Below are 14,913 nucleotides of genomic sequence, written 5' to 3' on the forward strand. Positions count from 1 at the left end.
ATAAATAAACTATCACTGAGAAGGGAGGTTTGTGACTTTTGTCCACATCCAAGGGATGTGGCACTCGTCTTGGTCGCGGTGCAGAGGAAGGAGCTTTCACGGGATGGGAGGGGGCACAGCTTAATGCCAAGCGACCTTGGGCAACCTTGGGTGACTTTGGGCCATGGCCTATATCCTCTTGCTTCTGTCTCCCATCTGCAGAATGGGAGACCCGGCTGGGTTCTTCCCGAGGTCCCTTTTGGCTCTGCCTGTCTGTGATTCAGGTTCCTTTCCTGTCCCCAGTCTTCTCTGGAATCAAACTTAGTCAACAGTTAATAATATTAATTACTAGTCTTAAGCAGTTCTCCAATCCCCGGCAGACACGAGCTGGGTATCCTACAATTTATCTCAATCCTGACACTACCGGTTCAGGCAGACCTTACAGGCTAAGGGTTCAGCCCCACAAGATGGCCCTGACTTCAGACACCAGTCAATCTCAGGTCCTAGAATAGGGTACAATTCAGCAGTAGTCAGATGGAAGAGGTGCACAGGTGAGGTGTGGGGAAGGGGGCGGAGCTTCCACGCCCCCTCTGGGCACCACCCTCCCAGCACCTCCCTGTGTCCACCTAGCGGAAGTTCTACAAAATTTGTTCAGGGATTTTCATGGAGGCATGATGGATTACACCACTGGCCATTGATGAAAGTTCCATCCCTCAAATCCCAGGGTCAGTGGGGTCCCCTGGCCACCAGCCCCGATCCTGTGGTTATAGGGCGTTTCCAAAAGTCACCTCGTAGCATAAACTCAGGTGTGGTTGAAAGAGCTTGTTATGAAAGCAAAGGATGCTTCCTTCATCTTTACTATCTGGAGCCATTTCAGGCACAGAGGACATAAGACCAAATATTATCATAAAAGGGACCTCCCTGGTAGGCCAGTGGTTAGAACTCCACGCTTCCATGGCAGGGGGCATGGGTTAGATCCCTGGTCGGGGAAGTTCCACATGCTGTGCAGTGTGACAAAAAAATTTTCCAAAAAAAAAAAAATGTATATATTATAACAAAAGATGTTCCCTCTTCTGACGTAGGAAATTACAAGGGTTTTAGGGGCTGTGTGCCGGGAACTGCGAACGAAGTCCAACTATGTCTCTTATTATAAATCATAATATCACAATAATAATAACAGTAGCAGTAATAATAATAGTCTGAGTCCAACCTAGCACAGGCCCCATGTTACTGAGAGGGGGGGTCTGAGGCAGAGAGAGGGTATGTAGCTCACCTGGGGTCACCCGGACCCTGAGTGATTGGTCTGAGGTCTGATTCTGTGTCACCCCCGGCCACCCCATCGCTCGGCTGGAGACACACGACCCTCTGTCAGCTGCAGGACATTGGGGGCTGTGCCCCTCAAAGGGTCAGAGTGGACCCTCCCATGTCAGGTACAAGAGGAGTCCTCCCGTTGTCCCCGCCCAGGATTTTGGGACCTGCTGGTGGCAGGGGTGCCAGGACAGGTGTGAGGTCCACACAAAGCCACCATCAGGTTGATGGCGGGAGCTGGCAGGTGCCAGCCCACCTGCCTCTGCCATCCTGCCCCTCTGATGTCCAGTGAGGTGCCCTTCGCGGAGAAGGTCACTTCACGGGGGCTGGGAGGGGGCCTCAAGTAGAGGGGGCGAGCTGGCATGAAGGCGGCGAGGAAGGGGTGTTGAAGATGGCAGAGCTGGCACTGGGATCAGGGGGTGCCCTCTTTGGAGGGGATGGACCCGCCCCTCTTTCCCACCCCACCGAGTCTCTGATTATCCTAAGGGGGGGTCTTGCGAACCTCATTCATCCATTCGTTCATCCATTTGCTGAGCACTGGGGATCCCGCGAGGCCCAAGCACCCCTTATGTTGCTCCCAGCCCAGCAGAGGAGTTTGACACAGGGAACCAGGGCCTCACTGGGGACCAGGAGGAAAGTCCAGGAAGGGTCCCTGGAGGGAGGGTCCTCGGTGACTGGAGACCAGAGAGAGAAGTAGCAGTTAGCTAGGCCAACGGGCGGGCGGAGAGGTGTCCCCGGCGGAGGGCTCGGCAAGGACAAAGTCCTGGAGGCCAGACAGAGCTGGGTGAACCAGAAGCAGGAAAATGAAGGGCGGCGGGAGTGCAGGGCGGGTGCTGGGGAGAGATTTTTTACTATCAGTGGCATCCAGCATAGTCACAGTGTTGTGCACCTCCGGTCCAGAGCTTTTCCATCCCCGCAAAAGGAGCCCCCGTCCCCATCAGCAATCACCCCCCCACCCCTCCCCTAGCCCCTGACAACCAGGAATCCACTCTCCGTCTCTGTGGATTTGCCTGTTCTGGACGTTTCACACTATGGGACAGGATGGTCAATTCTTTTTTTTCTTTGCGGTACGCGGGCCTCTCACTGTTGTGGCCTCTCCCGTTGCGGAGCACAGGCTCCGGACGCGCAGGCTCAGTGGCCATGGCTCACAGGCCCAGCCGCTCCACGACATGTGGGATCTTCCCGGACCGGGGCACAAACCCGTGTCCCTTGCTCCGGCAGGCGGACTCTCAACCACTGCGCCACCAGGGAAGCCCAGGATGGTCACTTTTAATAACCTTGGACCAGTGGGCTGTTTAAGGATCGGCAGATCTGCACTGGGAGCCCATGTGCCAGGGTGAGCCGACCAGGAGGCCTCCCAGCAGTGCCCTGCCAGGGCCTCTATCTGGGCATGTCACCATCACCCATGGCTTGGGCCACATGCCTCACAAGGAGGCTCCCAGGAAATTCTTGCCACTGAAACTGAGCCAGAGGTCACACCCAGAGCTGGCTTTCCCCCTGCCTACGGGGCAGCTGATGGAGCTCAGTGGCACAGGTCCGGCCACGCTGAGCTGCCAAGAGAGGCAACTGAGACCCAGAAGGGGCTGGACGGGGGAGAAGGGGATGGGAGCCAGTGGACAAGACCCCTGTCTTGGCCATTTGCTCACTCTGCCCCTGGTGGCCACCTTTGAAGTGAGGGTCACTGCTCCCAGTGACCTCTCCTGACCTCTGTGCCAGGTGAGTCCTGCCTGAGGCCACTAGGTGAGTCCATTAACCAGTTATCAACAAGATCCATCACTTTCTGTCTCCATCGCTGGTTGGCCCTCAGCAGCTATCTTGGCCACAGTAGGTCCTGCCAGTGGAATCGGGGGGTGAGGGAGGTCATGGCGGTCCAGACAGGGCAGGACCTGGGCGTGAGGACAGTGGGCTTCTTTTCTTTTCTTTTCTTTTCTTTATTTTTAGTTGTGGCACGCAGGATCTTTTTCTTTAGTTGCAGCATGCAGGATCTAGCTCCCTGACTAGGGATCGAACCCGGGGCCCCCCCGCATTGAAAGCGTGGAGTCTTAACCACTGGACCACCAGGGAAGTCCCTGTGCTTCTTTTAAATGCAAATAAGAATGGGGAGGCATGTGGCAAAGGAGAGTTGAAACAGAGGAAAGACAGCCCCTGGTCTGGGTTTTTACAAAGCTCCTCTCCCTGGCCATCATACAGAGGTAGTTGGTTTAAAGAAAAACCAGTGCCAGACAGTTCAAGCTGTAAAACCGGATTGTACTCAGGAGCCACTGCAATGGCTCCACTCCTAACACAGCACAGGCAAGCAGGTTCACAGTGAAGGAGCCGGTGGGGTCGGTGGACAGAGACTCACTAGGAGGAGACGTGAGGGGTAAGGGGGGGGATTCTGGCTACACTGACTTAGCAGATTCTTGCTGAAACACCCTCGTGTTTCACCCGGCGGCTGGATTCAAAGATCTCCTGCCCCTCCCTGTTTCATTCATTCCCTCTGCTACCATTTAGGGAGCCTCTGCCTTTTGTGGACCCACCCTTGTTAGGCACCCGGGACACCTCAGAGAACAAGACACATCTGGCCCTGCCTGCCCCGGAGGGAACTCACAGTGTGGAGGGAGGGAATGGGGATCCAGAAAGGCTTCCTGGAGGAGGGGACTGATGTCCAAGGTGACACAGGATGGCTTAGTCAAAGTTAGCCAAGGGGAGGAGGATTGGGTAAGAGGAGAGGGGTTCCTGGAAGAGAGAACAGCATGTACAAAGGCCCTGTGGCAGCAGCTCTGGGTGCTGAGGGACAGGTAAGTGATGGGTAGGGCAGGGTATCCTCCCTTCATAAAGCCTCCTGGAGGTGGAAGCCCAAAGCCAAAGAGAGCCTCCCTCCCTTGGTTGGGGCCAGCAGCCTCCCTTTATAAAGATAAGAACAGGTGAGGCACAGAGATGCAAGGGTGGGGCCCGAGCTCCCCCAGGTGGCAAGCGGCAGAACCAAGATTCAAATGCAGGATTCTTAACCAGGGCTTCTTAAAGTGTGTCCAGTTTGGCTGAGGGTGGTGGTTGCTGAGACGCTTTCAGGGGGTCTTCAAGGTCAAAATCACACATGAGCAAAAGATGCATTCAAAGTGCAAAGACAGGGACTTCCCTGGCGGACCGATGGTTAAGACTCTGTGCTCCCAATGCAGGGGAGCACGGGTTGGATCCCTGGTCAAGGAACTAAGATTCCACATGCCGCACAGTGTGGCCAAAAATAAAAATTAAAAATTAAAATAAAACAAAATGCAAAGATAGACAAATGGCCTTTAATGGAGCAGAGAATGAAAGAGAACAGGCCACCTTCATAAACCTCTACCTGTCCAGTTCGGGTGTAGGACAAAGAAGACTACCCATGATGACCTAAAAAGGCTAAAAATCCTCCTCTCTCCGTGTGAAGCTGGGTTTTCTTCCTATATATCAACCGAGACAACTATAGAAATGGGCTGAATGACAAGCAGATGTGAGAATCCTTCTAAACCAGATATTAAAGAGACTTGCAAAAATGTAGAATATCACTCTTTTACCTAAATTTTTTTTTTTAATTTCAACAAGATGAATTTATTCTCTGACATTTCTGGAGGTGAGGAGTCTGACACGGGTCTCACGGGGCTAAGATCAAGATGTGGGCAGGTGGGCTTCCCTGGTGGAGCAGTGGTTGAGAGTCCGCCTGCCGATGCAGGGAACATGGGTTCGTGCCCTGGTCCGGGAAGATCCCACATGCCGCAGAGCGGCTGGGCCCGTGAGCCACGGCCGCTGAGCCTGCGCGTCCGTAGCCTGTGTTCGGCAACGGGAGAGGCCACAACGGTGAAAGGCCCGTGCACCGCAAAAAAAAAAAAAAAGATGTGGGCAGGGCTGGTTCCTTCCGGAGGCTGCACGGGAGCATCAGTTCCCGCCTTTTCCAGCTTCTAGAGGTGCCGCATCCTTGGCTCACAGCCCCATCCTCCATCCTCACAGGCAGCAGAGGGGTATCTTTCTGAACCTTCTGCTGTAGCTACATGTCCCTTCCCTGTGATTGTAGCTGGAAAGGTTCTCAGGTTTTTTTGTTGTTAATTGAGGTGAAATTCACATAATACACAACTAGCCATTATTGTAAAGTATACGATTCAGTGACATTTAGTGCGTTCACAATGCTGTGCAACCATCACCTCTAATTCCAGAACATTCTCATCACCCCAGAAGAACACCATATAAGTAATCACTCCCTATTTTCCCTCTCCCAGCCCCTGACAACCAGGAACCCACTCTCTGTGTCTGTGGATCTGCCTGTTCTGAACGTTTCCCGTCAATGGAATCACACCCTGTGTGTCCTTCTGTGTCTGGCTTCTCTCACTGGGCATCGTGTTCTCAAGGTCCATCCATGTTGCAGCGACTGTCAGTGCTTCACCCCTTTTCACGGCTGAATAATATTCCATGTGTGGATGGAACACAGTTTGTGTATCCATCATCTGTGGATGGACACTTGAGTTGTTTCTACCTTTTGGCGCCTGTGAATTATGCTGCTGTAAACATTCATGTACAAGCTTCTGTGGGCACATATGTTTTCATTTCTCTTGGGTAGACACTTTGAAGTGAAATTGGGTCATAAAACCGCTAACTGTTTTCCACAGCGACTGTCCCATTTTCCATCCCCACCAGCAACACACAGGGTCGCCGTATCTCCCCATTCTCACCAACACTCTTTATCGTCCATCTCTTTGACTATGGCCACCCTAGTAGGCGTGAGTGTTCTCTCACTGTGGTTTTGATTTGCATTTCCCTGATAATCAGTGATGCTGAGCATCTTTTCATGTGTTTGTTGGCCGTGAGTATATCTTCTTTGGAGAAACGTCGAGTCAGATTCTTTGCCCACTTTTAAATTGGGTCGTTTGTCTTTTTGTTGTTGACTTGTAAGAGTTCTTTATATATTCTGGCTAGTAACCCCTTACCATATATCAATATATGACTTGTAAAAATTTTCTCCCACACCCTGCTTTGTCTTTTCACTTCCTTAATAACGTCGTTCAATGCACAAGACATTTTTAATTTGATCAAGCCCACTCCCTTTTTTTATTTTAAAAAATGTTATTATTTTTCATTAAAAATATTATATTTGGGGCTTCCCTGGTGGCGCAGTGGTTAAGAATCCGCCTGCCAATGCAGGGGACACAGGTTCGATCCCTGGTCCGCGAAGATCCCACACACCGTGGAGCAACTAAGCCCGTGCGCCACAACTACTGAGCCCTTGTGCCACAACTACTGAAGTCTGCGTGCCTACAGCCCATGCTCTACAACAAGAGAAGCCACCGCAATAAGAAGCACGTGCACTGCAACAAAGAGTAGCCCCCGCTCCGCGCAACTAGAGAAAGCCCGTGTGCAGCGACGAAGACCCAACACAGCCGAACATAAATAAATTAAAAATATATGTATTATGTTTATGTGACCATGTAGTGATCAGTTGTCTTTTTTTTTTTTTAGTTGCAGCATGTGAACTCTTAGTTGCAGCATGCGGGATCTAGTTCCCCCACCAGGGATGGAACCCAGGCCCCCTGCATTGGGAATGTGGAGTCTTACCCACTGGACCACAAGGGAAGACACTGGTTGTCATTTTTTAAAGTTAACAAACCTTTAATTTTTCTCAGTTTTAATGTATAACGTGGTAAATATTATCCATGACGATAATCCGTTTAAACAAAAGCTCCCCGGGGCTTCAGTCCTTTTCAAGAGTGGAAAAGGGGTCCTGAAACCAAAAGGTCTCCTCTGGTGGGGAGGCGGGGTGGGGCATGTGGTCCCATCTGGTCAGTAAGGAGGCGGGGATCAGCAGGGCCCTGCCTACCCCACCCCCTAGCTGCTGAGAGGCCTGAAGCCAAACGCAGTGACGCTAGCTCCCACGTGGGCGTCCGCTGAACAGCCACTGGTGTCACGCTGAGATTTCCTGGCGGCCAGGGTCACGAGAACAAAGCTTAAGTTCATCTTGGCATCAACCCCCTTGGAAAAGGAAGTCCCCTGTCGTGTGGTACCTCTGGGACTGGCCCGCTGCTGTCGCTGGAGACGGGGAAGGGGGGGTGAGCTCCTTTTTTCAGCCCCCAGAACCGGCCTTAATGTCAGGGTCAGGCGAGGGTACACACCGGGCTGGATATTTTTAGGGAGGGAGGAGGTGTGGCTGGTTATCTGCCCCGTGGGCAGTCTGGCTAGGAGGGGGCAGGCGGGGAGGAGGGGGGAAGAGGCAGCGGGGTGACTTCCACCCGCACCCCCCTGCCCGGCCGACCCGTGACTAATTTAGGCAAAAGACAGCGTGGAGCTATTTCCATCCAGTGGGAACAGGTGCGGCGCCCCCAGCGCTCCCCGCCCAACACTTCATCGCGCCGCCGGCCGCGCTCCCCAAAGGCCGTGGGCCGCCTCCCTGGGGGCGGCCTCCGGGCTGCTCCAGCCTATAAAGGCGCAGGGTTTTCTCAATGAAGCCGGGACGCACTGCGGGGTCGGGCCCAGCCGGGTACCAGGGAGTCGGGAGTTGGCCTGCCAACCGCGGTCCCCGCCGCCCCTCCGCGCGGAGATGAAGTACATTGTGGGCATCGGAGGGTGAGCGTCCAGGGCCCCGGGCGGACCGCCCCGCGGGGGCAAAGGTGCCGAGCTCTCGGGAGAGGCCGGCCGGGTGCTCTCCTGTGCGGGCCGAGGTGGCCTGGGCAGGAGGCCGGGGAATGAATGGAGGGCTGCCTGGCGACTGGTGTCTCAGGGACCCGATGCCCAAGGTCGGAGTGCGGGGAGGGGTCTCTGCCTTCTGTTCGGCACAGGGCCGGGCGCGGGGCCCAATAAAAAATTCCAAATGTAAGTCACTTCCCCATGCCGCACCCCTGACTAGATTCAGGGGGGCATAGAAGACTTTATAAAGCCCAGGCCGACCTTCCTTAAGGCGCGCGGAGGAGGGGAGGGCGAAGGGGAGGAAGGTGGGGAAACTCCGACCCCAGGGAGGCACGTGGGCAGGTGCTGCGGGGTCCCCAGAATGGCACTCCCCTGACTGTGTGGCACCTGCCTTTGCAGCCACTTCTGCTGACCCCAGGCAGGGGCCTTGCCTTCCCGGAGATTTATTACCAGTAACCAGGCCTTTTTAAGATGATGCTCGGGAAGCATTTAGCATAAGCAGGGCTGGCTTGGCGCTCCCACCTGAGAGGTCGCCCTGGGTCCTCCCCCTCTTGGTTTAATGCTCCATCACCCTCTTGAAATTCCTAATAGAGACCAGGGCCCTCCATTTCTGCACGTTCTGTAGCCGGCCCTGAGAGCACGGTGTGTCTTTCAGCAAGAAGTCAAATTAACATCAGGCATGTTCTAACCTGCTCCCCTTAATGTATGGGGGTCACCTTTCCCATTGGCCCTTTTAAAAGGCTGCAGGTCCCCCCCTTCCACACCCAGCTTTCCACCCCTGATTCCTAGGAGAGGGACAACCAGGTCAAGGGGACACTCATTCCCAGAAAGGCCTGACAGCCAGCCTTCTCTGTCCTTCAGCGGCCCCAGTCCAGAGTCCTTAGGGTGACCATCCGTCCTGCTCTTCCTGGGACTGAAGGGTCCCCAGGATTTGGGACTTTGAGCACTAAAACCAGAGACGTCCCGGGTACACCAGGATGAGGTGGTCACCCGGCTTTGCCCATTCCTTTTTTTAATAATCCTTTCCCTTTGTCATAAGGTGATTATGTCTTCCCGGTTTTGCAGTGAACTGCCGGTTTTCCTATCACAAATATCTTTTTCTCCCCCAGTCTGCACTTGCTTTAACAATTTGGCTTTTTTTAAAGCCCTGCTGAGGCTAAGTCACACGTGGGCCTCAGTTTCCTCGAGCTCCGGACACCACCTCCTGGGTTTGCAGTAACACTGGATGAGTCTGAACACAGAAAACAGTGCTTCCATGACCCCAGCTAAGGCTGTGTTCGCTTTTTTGGTTGTTTGTTTTCATACCCTCTGCCCCCTTTCTCTGTTTCGTCAGGCAGGTGAGCACAGGCCTGTGCCTGGCCCCAGCGGGCAGTGGGCAGTAGTGGGCCAGGCAGCCCAGATCGGCTGATTAGAAAGCCTCCTCTGACCTAACGTGAATAGAAATACCCTCTTAGCTCTACTGTTTTACAGGCCTGTGTTTGTTTTGCTTTGTTTTGTTTTTGGCCACGCAGCTTGGCTTGCGGGATCTTAGTTCCCAACCAGGGATCGAATCACGCCCCCTGCAGTGGAAGTGCAGCGTCCTAACCACTGAACCACCAGGAAAGTCCCTACAGGCCTGTGTTTTAGATTTGAGTCTGATCCTGGGGGCCCCTCAGAGCCAGAGAGATCCAGAGAGGGGACCCAGGCAGCCTCACGTGTATGCTCTCTCCACAGCATGACCAACGGCGGCAAGACCACACTGACCAACAGCCTCCTTAAGTCACTGCCCAACTGCTGTGTGATCCACCAGGATGACTTCTTCAAGGTAGCTGCCCCGGCTGGGGACAGGGGGTGGCTGCCCCGAGAAGGAGACTCAGGGGAGCAGACCCCTCCCGGGGCACCCTGGGCTAACCCGAGTTGGGAGATCGAGGGACTGGCGATCTCGGTTACCGAGCACCTACTGCGTGCCTGGCACGTTCTCACGGCACACCCGTTCCCCATGGGACAGATGGGGAAACTGCGGTTCCCAGAGGGTGCCTGCCACCTGGGTGGTACCCTTTATCCTCTGCAACTCCACTTTCCCATCTGCAAAATGGGCTCTGAGCCTGCCCTTGATGCTTTGTGGAGGGTGAGGGGGTAACTAGATCATAGATGCAAAATCCCCCCGCCCCTGGTCCCAACAGTCACAAGGTTGGGGAGGGGTTCTGAAGGCCAGCCTGGAGCCACCCACCCCCGCCTGGGACCTCGAAGCCTATGACTATCAGCTGCAGGGGGCCGAGGCAGGCAGGGGCACCCAGACCCTCACTGGGGGCTCTCCAGGCGCTGTCACCCCAGGGTGGGGTAAGGTGGGAAGGCGGGCACTGAGCCCGCGGCTTGGGCTCCTCTGTTTCAGCCCCAAGACCAAATAGCAGTTGGGGAGGACGGCTTCAAACAGTGGGACGGTAAGGACGGACGGCAGCCCCGCGCCCCCTGCCCTCACTGCCCCATGGCCCCCACCCCACCAACACTCGCTTTCCCGCCCCCAGTGCTGGAGTCCCTGGACATGGAGGCCATGCTGAGCACCGTGCAGGCCTGGATGATCAGCCCCCGGAAGTTCGCCCGTGCCCACGGGGTCAGTGTCCAGCTGGACGCTTCAGACACCCACATCCTCATTCTGGAAGGCTTCCTTCTCTACAGCTACAAGTGAGCGTCTCCAAGTCTGGACCCCGGACAATCCGGGCCCTCCCAGGTCACCAAGTCTCTATTTTGACAGACAACCTTGCTGGGTGACCCTGGGCAGGACATCGTACCTCTCTGGGCCCATCCAAATTGGGAGAGAGGGAGGATTCCATCCTCAGGGTGGGGGGCTAATGCGGGCATAGTAGGAGGCTGGCCGATGCTGGTCCCCTCACTCATCCCTAACCAAATCAGCCCAGACAAACCGCACCCCCCCCACAACCAGTCCTCATCACCCAGGAATGTCCCTGGAGGCCAAGGCCATGGGGGGTTGTGTCCTTTGACCCACGGGCGCTGACCGGGTCCCCTACCCCTGCCAGGCCCCTGGTGGACTTGTATAGCCGACGGTACTTCCTGACCGTCCCGTACGAAGAGTGCAAGTGGAGGAGAAGGTGAGCCTGGGGGCCCTGTCTGCATTCCCAGGTGGGACCAGGAAACTGGGTAATGCCTGCTGGACATGGCCACCCTGAAGCTGCAGGCTGACGGGCAGCAGGCACCTGGGTGGTCAGTGCTGGGTTCCAGAGGCCCATAGCCTGAGGCCTGGAGAGCGTGGCCCACCCATGCCCTACCCTGGGCATCTCCCAGGCCCACCGGGGAAAATGCTGGAAGTTGGGGCACACAGGCCCCAGCACAGGGCCCCTGAATCAGTGGTGCCACCCCAACCTAGTTCCCTCACCCCAGGCTCTGCTTGTGGCACAACCCTTGGGCGACATGGGTGGTGCTCATTCTTGCCCATCTCCCTCCCCAGTACTCGACGCTACATGGTCCCCGACCCCCCCGGCCTCTTCGATGGCCACGTGTGGCCTATGTTCCAGAAGTATAAGCGGGAGATGGAGGCCAATGGCGTGGAAGTGGGTAAGTCCCTGAGTAAGATGAGGCCAGCTCCTCCCCACTGGGACCATTTGGGAAACCTGAAAGTCCCTCCTCGAGTCTCACCACCAGTCTCTCTCACTTTGGGCCCCAGAGGCTGGTCTGTTCCCGCAGGCTGACTCTGCAGGCCAGCTTCCTCCTGACCTGCAGTCCTCTAGTCCTCTGTGAGCTGGCCACCCGCCTCCTGGCAGCAGCCCCAGTGACCCGGGCCACGGTTGGGCCCCCAGGGCCCCTGAATGTGGCCTTTCTGATTTCAGTGTACCTGGACGGCATGAAGTCCCGCGAGGAGCTCTTCCACCAAGTCCTGGAAGACATTCAGAACTCGCTTCTGAACCGCTCCTAGGTGTGGCTGGAGAGGAGGGGCCCAGCCCCCAATGCAGGGACCCAGACACAATTCCGGCCACAGTACGGCCAGGCTGGTGGCATCCCAGCCAGACACTGCGTGACCATTTCCCTTTGGGGAAGTCTGTACATATGAGAGTGGAGGCCCCACTCACAGCCCAGCATCTCAGGGCCCAGGCATTCTGTCCCGAGATGCTTCTGTAACCTCGATGGCGGCTTACGTATTAAACCTGATCCTGTTTTTTAATCATTGGGGTCTAGCCTGTTGTGTTCAAGGTGCTGAGAGGGACCCTCCTGCCCCATCTCCTTGGTGCATTGGTGGCATGTGGGGGGGGAGGCGACACCAAGGGCTCTGGGCAGTTACAGTCTCCACCTGTTGGATCCATGGCAATGTGACCCTGGGTGGCTGCTTGAGGGTCTTTGGGTCTAGCTTCCTCAAAAGGGAAATTTCCTGCCAGCTTTCAGAAAACAGCGCAGCATGGCCCAGAGCAGGGGCTGGGAGGTCAGCCAAGCCTGAGGGTGCCCCTGACTCTTAGCTGAGCCCCGCTGTCACTGCATCCCGGCGCCTCCTCCGTGACTGGAGCTGACACCTACTTCTCATGACCCAGGATGCTCGTAAGGACACACTCCCTGTCCCAGTAACCACATCTCCCTGAGCCTTCCCTAGAATGTTGGTGAGGCAGTTTATCGTATACACCCATTTCACAGATGGGAAGACTGAGGCTCAGATATGGTCAGTGGCTTGGGAGCTGGTATTGGAACTCAGGTCTCCTCAGACCCTGTTCTTTTTGCCCAAGGGAGGTTGGAAGGCTCCCGTGGAGCCTGAAGACAGGGCGGGGAGGGGGAGGGTGGACGGAGTAGGGGCAGACAGGAGGAGGACAGAGTACCCCTTGACCTGAGGGTGATACCCCAGGGCCAGCCGTGGAACTGTAGCCACCCACCCCACTCAGTCCAGAAGGGCAGGAAAAACCTGAAGTGTAGACAGTTTTGGACAAAGCCATTGAACATTTGGAAATTACGGGGGGGAAAAAAAGCAATTACCATATGACCTAGCAATTCCACTCCTAGAGAAGATAACCAAAAGGATTGAAAACAGGTGTTCAAACAAAAACTTGTACATGAATGATTCAAAGTAGCACTATTCACAGTAGCCAAAAGGTGAGAGCAACCTAAAAAGTCCATCAAATGATGGATGGATAAACAAAACGTGGTCCATCCACACACGGCCTTAGGAAGAAGGAAAGTCTGATACTCAGTACAACATGGATGAAACTTGAGGACATGATGCTCAGTAAAATAAGCCAGACACAGAAGGACAAATACTGTCTGATTCCACGTATATGAAATGTCCAGAACCGGCAAATCCACAGAGATAGAAAGTAGACTCATGGTTGCCAGGGGCTGGGCTTCGGGGGAAGGGGGGGGTGTGTGTGGGAGTGACTGATGATAGGGACAAGGTTTCTTTTTGGGGTGATTTTGGGGTGACAACATTGTGAATGCACCAACTGTCACTGAATTGTTCACTTAAAATGATTAATTGTATGTTATGGAAATTTCACTTCAATAAAAAGAAAAGGAAGGGATGCAGGGAGGGAGGATCAGGGCACAGGGGCAGTGAGGGTTCTGTGGGCTTTCATGTTTGTCGGTGGCAAGAAGGCTGTGGGGCGAGGAGTGTGGGTGTCCAGAGCCCTGCCCCTCACTTGCCACACAACACTCCCACTGTCCTCTGAGCTTCCTGCAGTGGCATCCATGGAGTGGGGTCTCCGTGTGCCCCAAGGCTCCCTGCCCTTCACCACAGAACGAGCTGGGCAGCAGGTCGGCGCTACACGTCCTGTCCTGCCCTGGACTCGGGGTCCCAGGCTCCTGGAAAACTGCTCACTTCCTGTGCCCCAGCTGCGGGGAGCCTCCTACTCAGCTGCTATCCCTTCTAAACACAGCCTTCCTGCCAACAGAAATCACCTAGCGGTGCAATCACCACTGCCCTTTGCCCCTGTGGCCTCACAACCCAGCACAGAGCAAAACACAAAGGAGAGAGTGGTAAGCAGATGGACAGATGGATGGCAGCAGAGCCAGGAGGCCCCGCTGGGCCTGGGGCTCATCCCTGGCACTAGCTTCAGCTAAGGCCTCATGCAGCCCTTTCCCCACCAACCTGAAGACCCAGTGCAGATCACTAGTAGGGTGACCAACTGTCCCTATTTTCCAAATACTTTCCCTTTACTTTTTTTTTTTTTTTAATACGTTGCGTGCCTTGTGGTATCTTAGCTCCCCGACCAGGAATTTGAACCTGCGCCCTTGGCAGGGAAAGCGCGGAGTCCTAACCACTGGACTGCCAGGGAATCCCCATCCCTTTACTTTAGCATGGAAAGTCCTGCCTCCCCAGAAATCCCTCAGAACCAACCAACCGAGATGGTTGGTCACCGTACCTGCTAGTCTGCTGGGGGCTGCAGAACAGAGGTGAAAGGGCCCACAGGCCGAGAGTCAGGAGGGGCTGGGTTCCCATCCCTCCCAGGCCATTGACAAGCTGTGTACCTTATGGCTCAGAACACCATGTCCTGGTATGTTTGAGCAGGATTTGAATCTGTTAAGACTCTCCTTGCTTCAAACAAACAAAACCAAAAAGCAAACAACACTATTACGGGCTGAATTGTGTACACTTAAATTCGTATGTTGAATCCCCTGACCCTTAGGACCTCAGAGTGTGACAGCATTTGGAGGTCACTAAGTTAAAGTGGGGTCGTGAGGATGGGCCTTAATCCAGTATGACTGGTGTCCATATAAGAAGAAGTTGGGACACACCGAGGGAAGACCATGTGAGGACACAGGGAGAAGATGCCTACCTGTAAGCCAGGGGGAAAAGAGGCCTCGGGAGGACCAACCCTGCAAATCCAGAGAGACAGAAAGCAGACTCGTGGTTGCCAGGGGCTGGGGAGGGGTGGGGGGTGGCTCCTAGTGGGGATAAAACATTCTCAAGTTTTTTTTTTCTTTTTTCGGCCATGCCACGCAGCTTGTGGGATCTTAGTTCCCGGACCAGGGGTTGAACCTGCGCCCTCGGCAGTGACACTGCAGAGACCTAACCACTGGACCGCCAGGGAATTC

At 55.0% G+C, this 14,913-nt stretch overlaps 1 protein-coding gene across 2 annotated transcripts; it reads left to right on the forward strand.

Moving 5' to 3' along the window:
• Nucleotides 1–6,585: 6,585 nt before the first annotated feature.
• NMRK2 (nicotinamide riboside kinase 2) lies at nucleotides 6,586–13,185 on the forward strand. 2 transcript variants are annotated; one of them, XM_032626219.1, is made up of 7 exons: nucleotides 6,586–7,851; nucleotides 9,625–9,715; nucleotides 10,256–10,331; nucleotides 10,416–10,572; nucleotides 10,926–10,997; nucleotides 11,354–11,460; nucleotides 11,733–13,185. In XM_032626219.1, the coding sequence occupies exons 1-7, from the start codon at nucleotides 7,826–7,828 to the stop codon at nucleotides 11,816–11,818; spliced, it is 615 nt and encodes a 204-aa protein (XP_032482110.1). In that variant the 5' UTR covers nucleotides 6,586–7,825; the 3' UTR covers nucleotides 11,819–13,185. The 2 variants fall into 2 exon arrangements, with proteins under 2 accessions (XP_032482110.1, XP_032482109.1); XM_032626218.1 differs by having other exon boundaries at nucleotides 10,283–10,331; nucleotides 11,733–12,064.
• Nucleotides 13,186–14,913: the final 1,728 nt, after the last annotated feature.

The sequence above is a fragment of the Phocoena sinus genome, chromosome 3 (genome assembly GCF_008692025.1).
Source record: "Phocoena sinus isolate mPhoSin1 chromosome 3, mPhoSin1.pri, whole genome shotgun sequence".
NCBI lineage: Eukaryota > Metazoa > Chordata > Mammalia > Artiodactyla > Phocoenidae > Phocoena > Phocoena sinus.

Coding starts and splice junctions, on each gene's coding strand:
- NMRK2 (XM_032626219.1), top strand. CDS start 7,826: ATGAAGTACATTGTGGGCATCGGAGG. Junction 10,998..11,353: donor GAGTGCAAGTGGAGGAGAAG/GTGAGCCTGGGG, acceptor CTCCCTCCCCAG/TACTCGACGCTACATGGTCC. Junction 11,461..11,732: donor GGCCAATGGCGTGGAAGTGG/GTAAGTCCCTGA, acceptor TTCTGATTTCAG/TGTACCTGGACGGCATGAAG.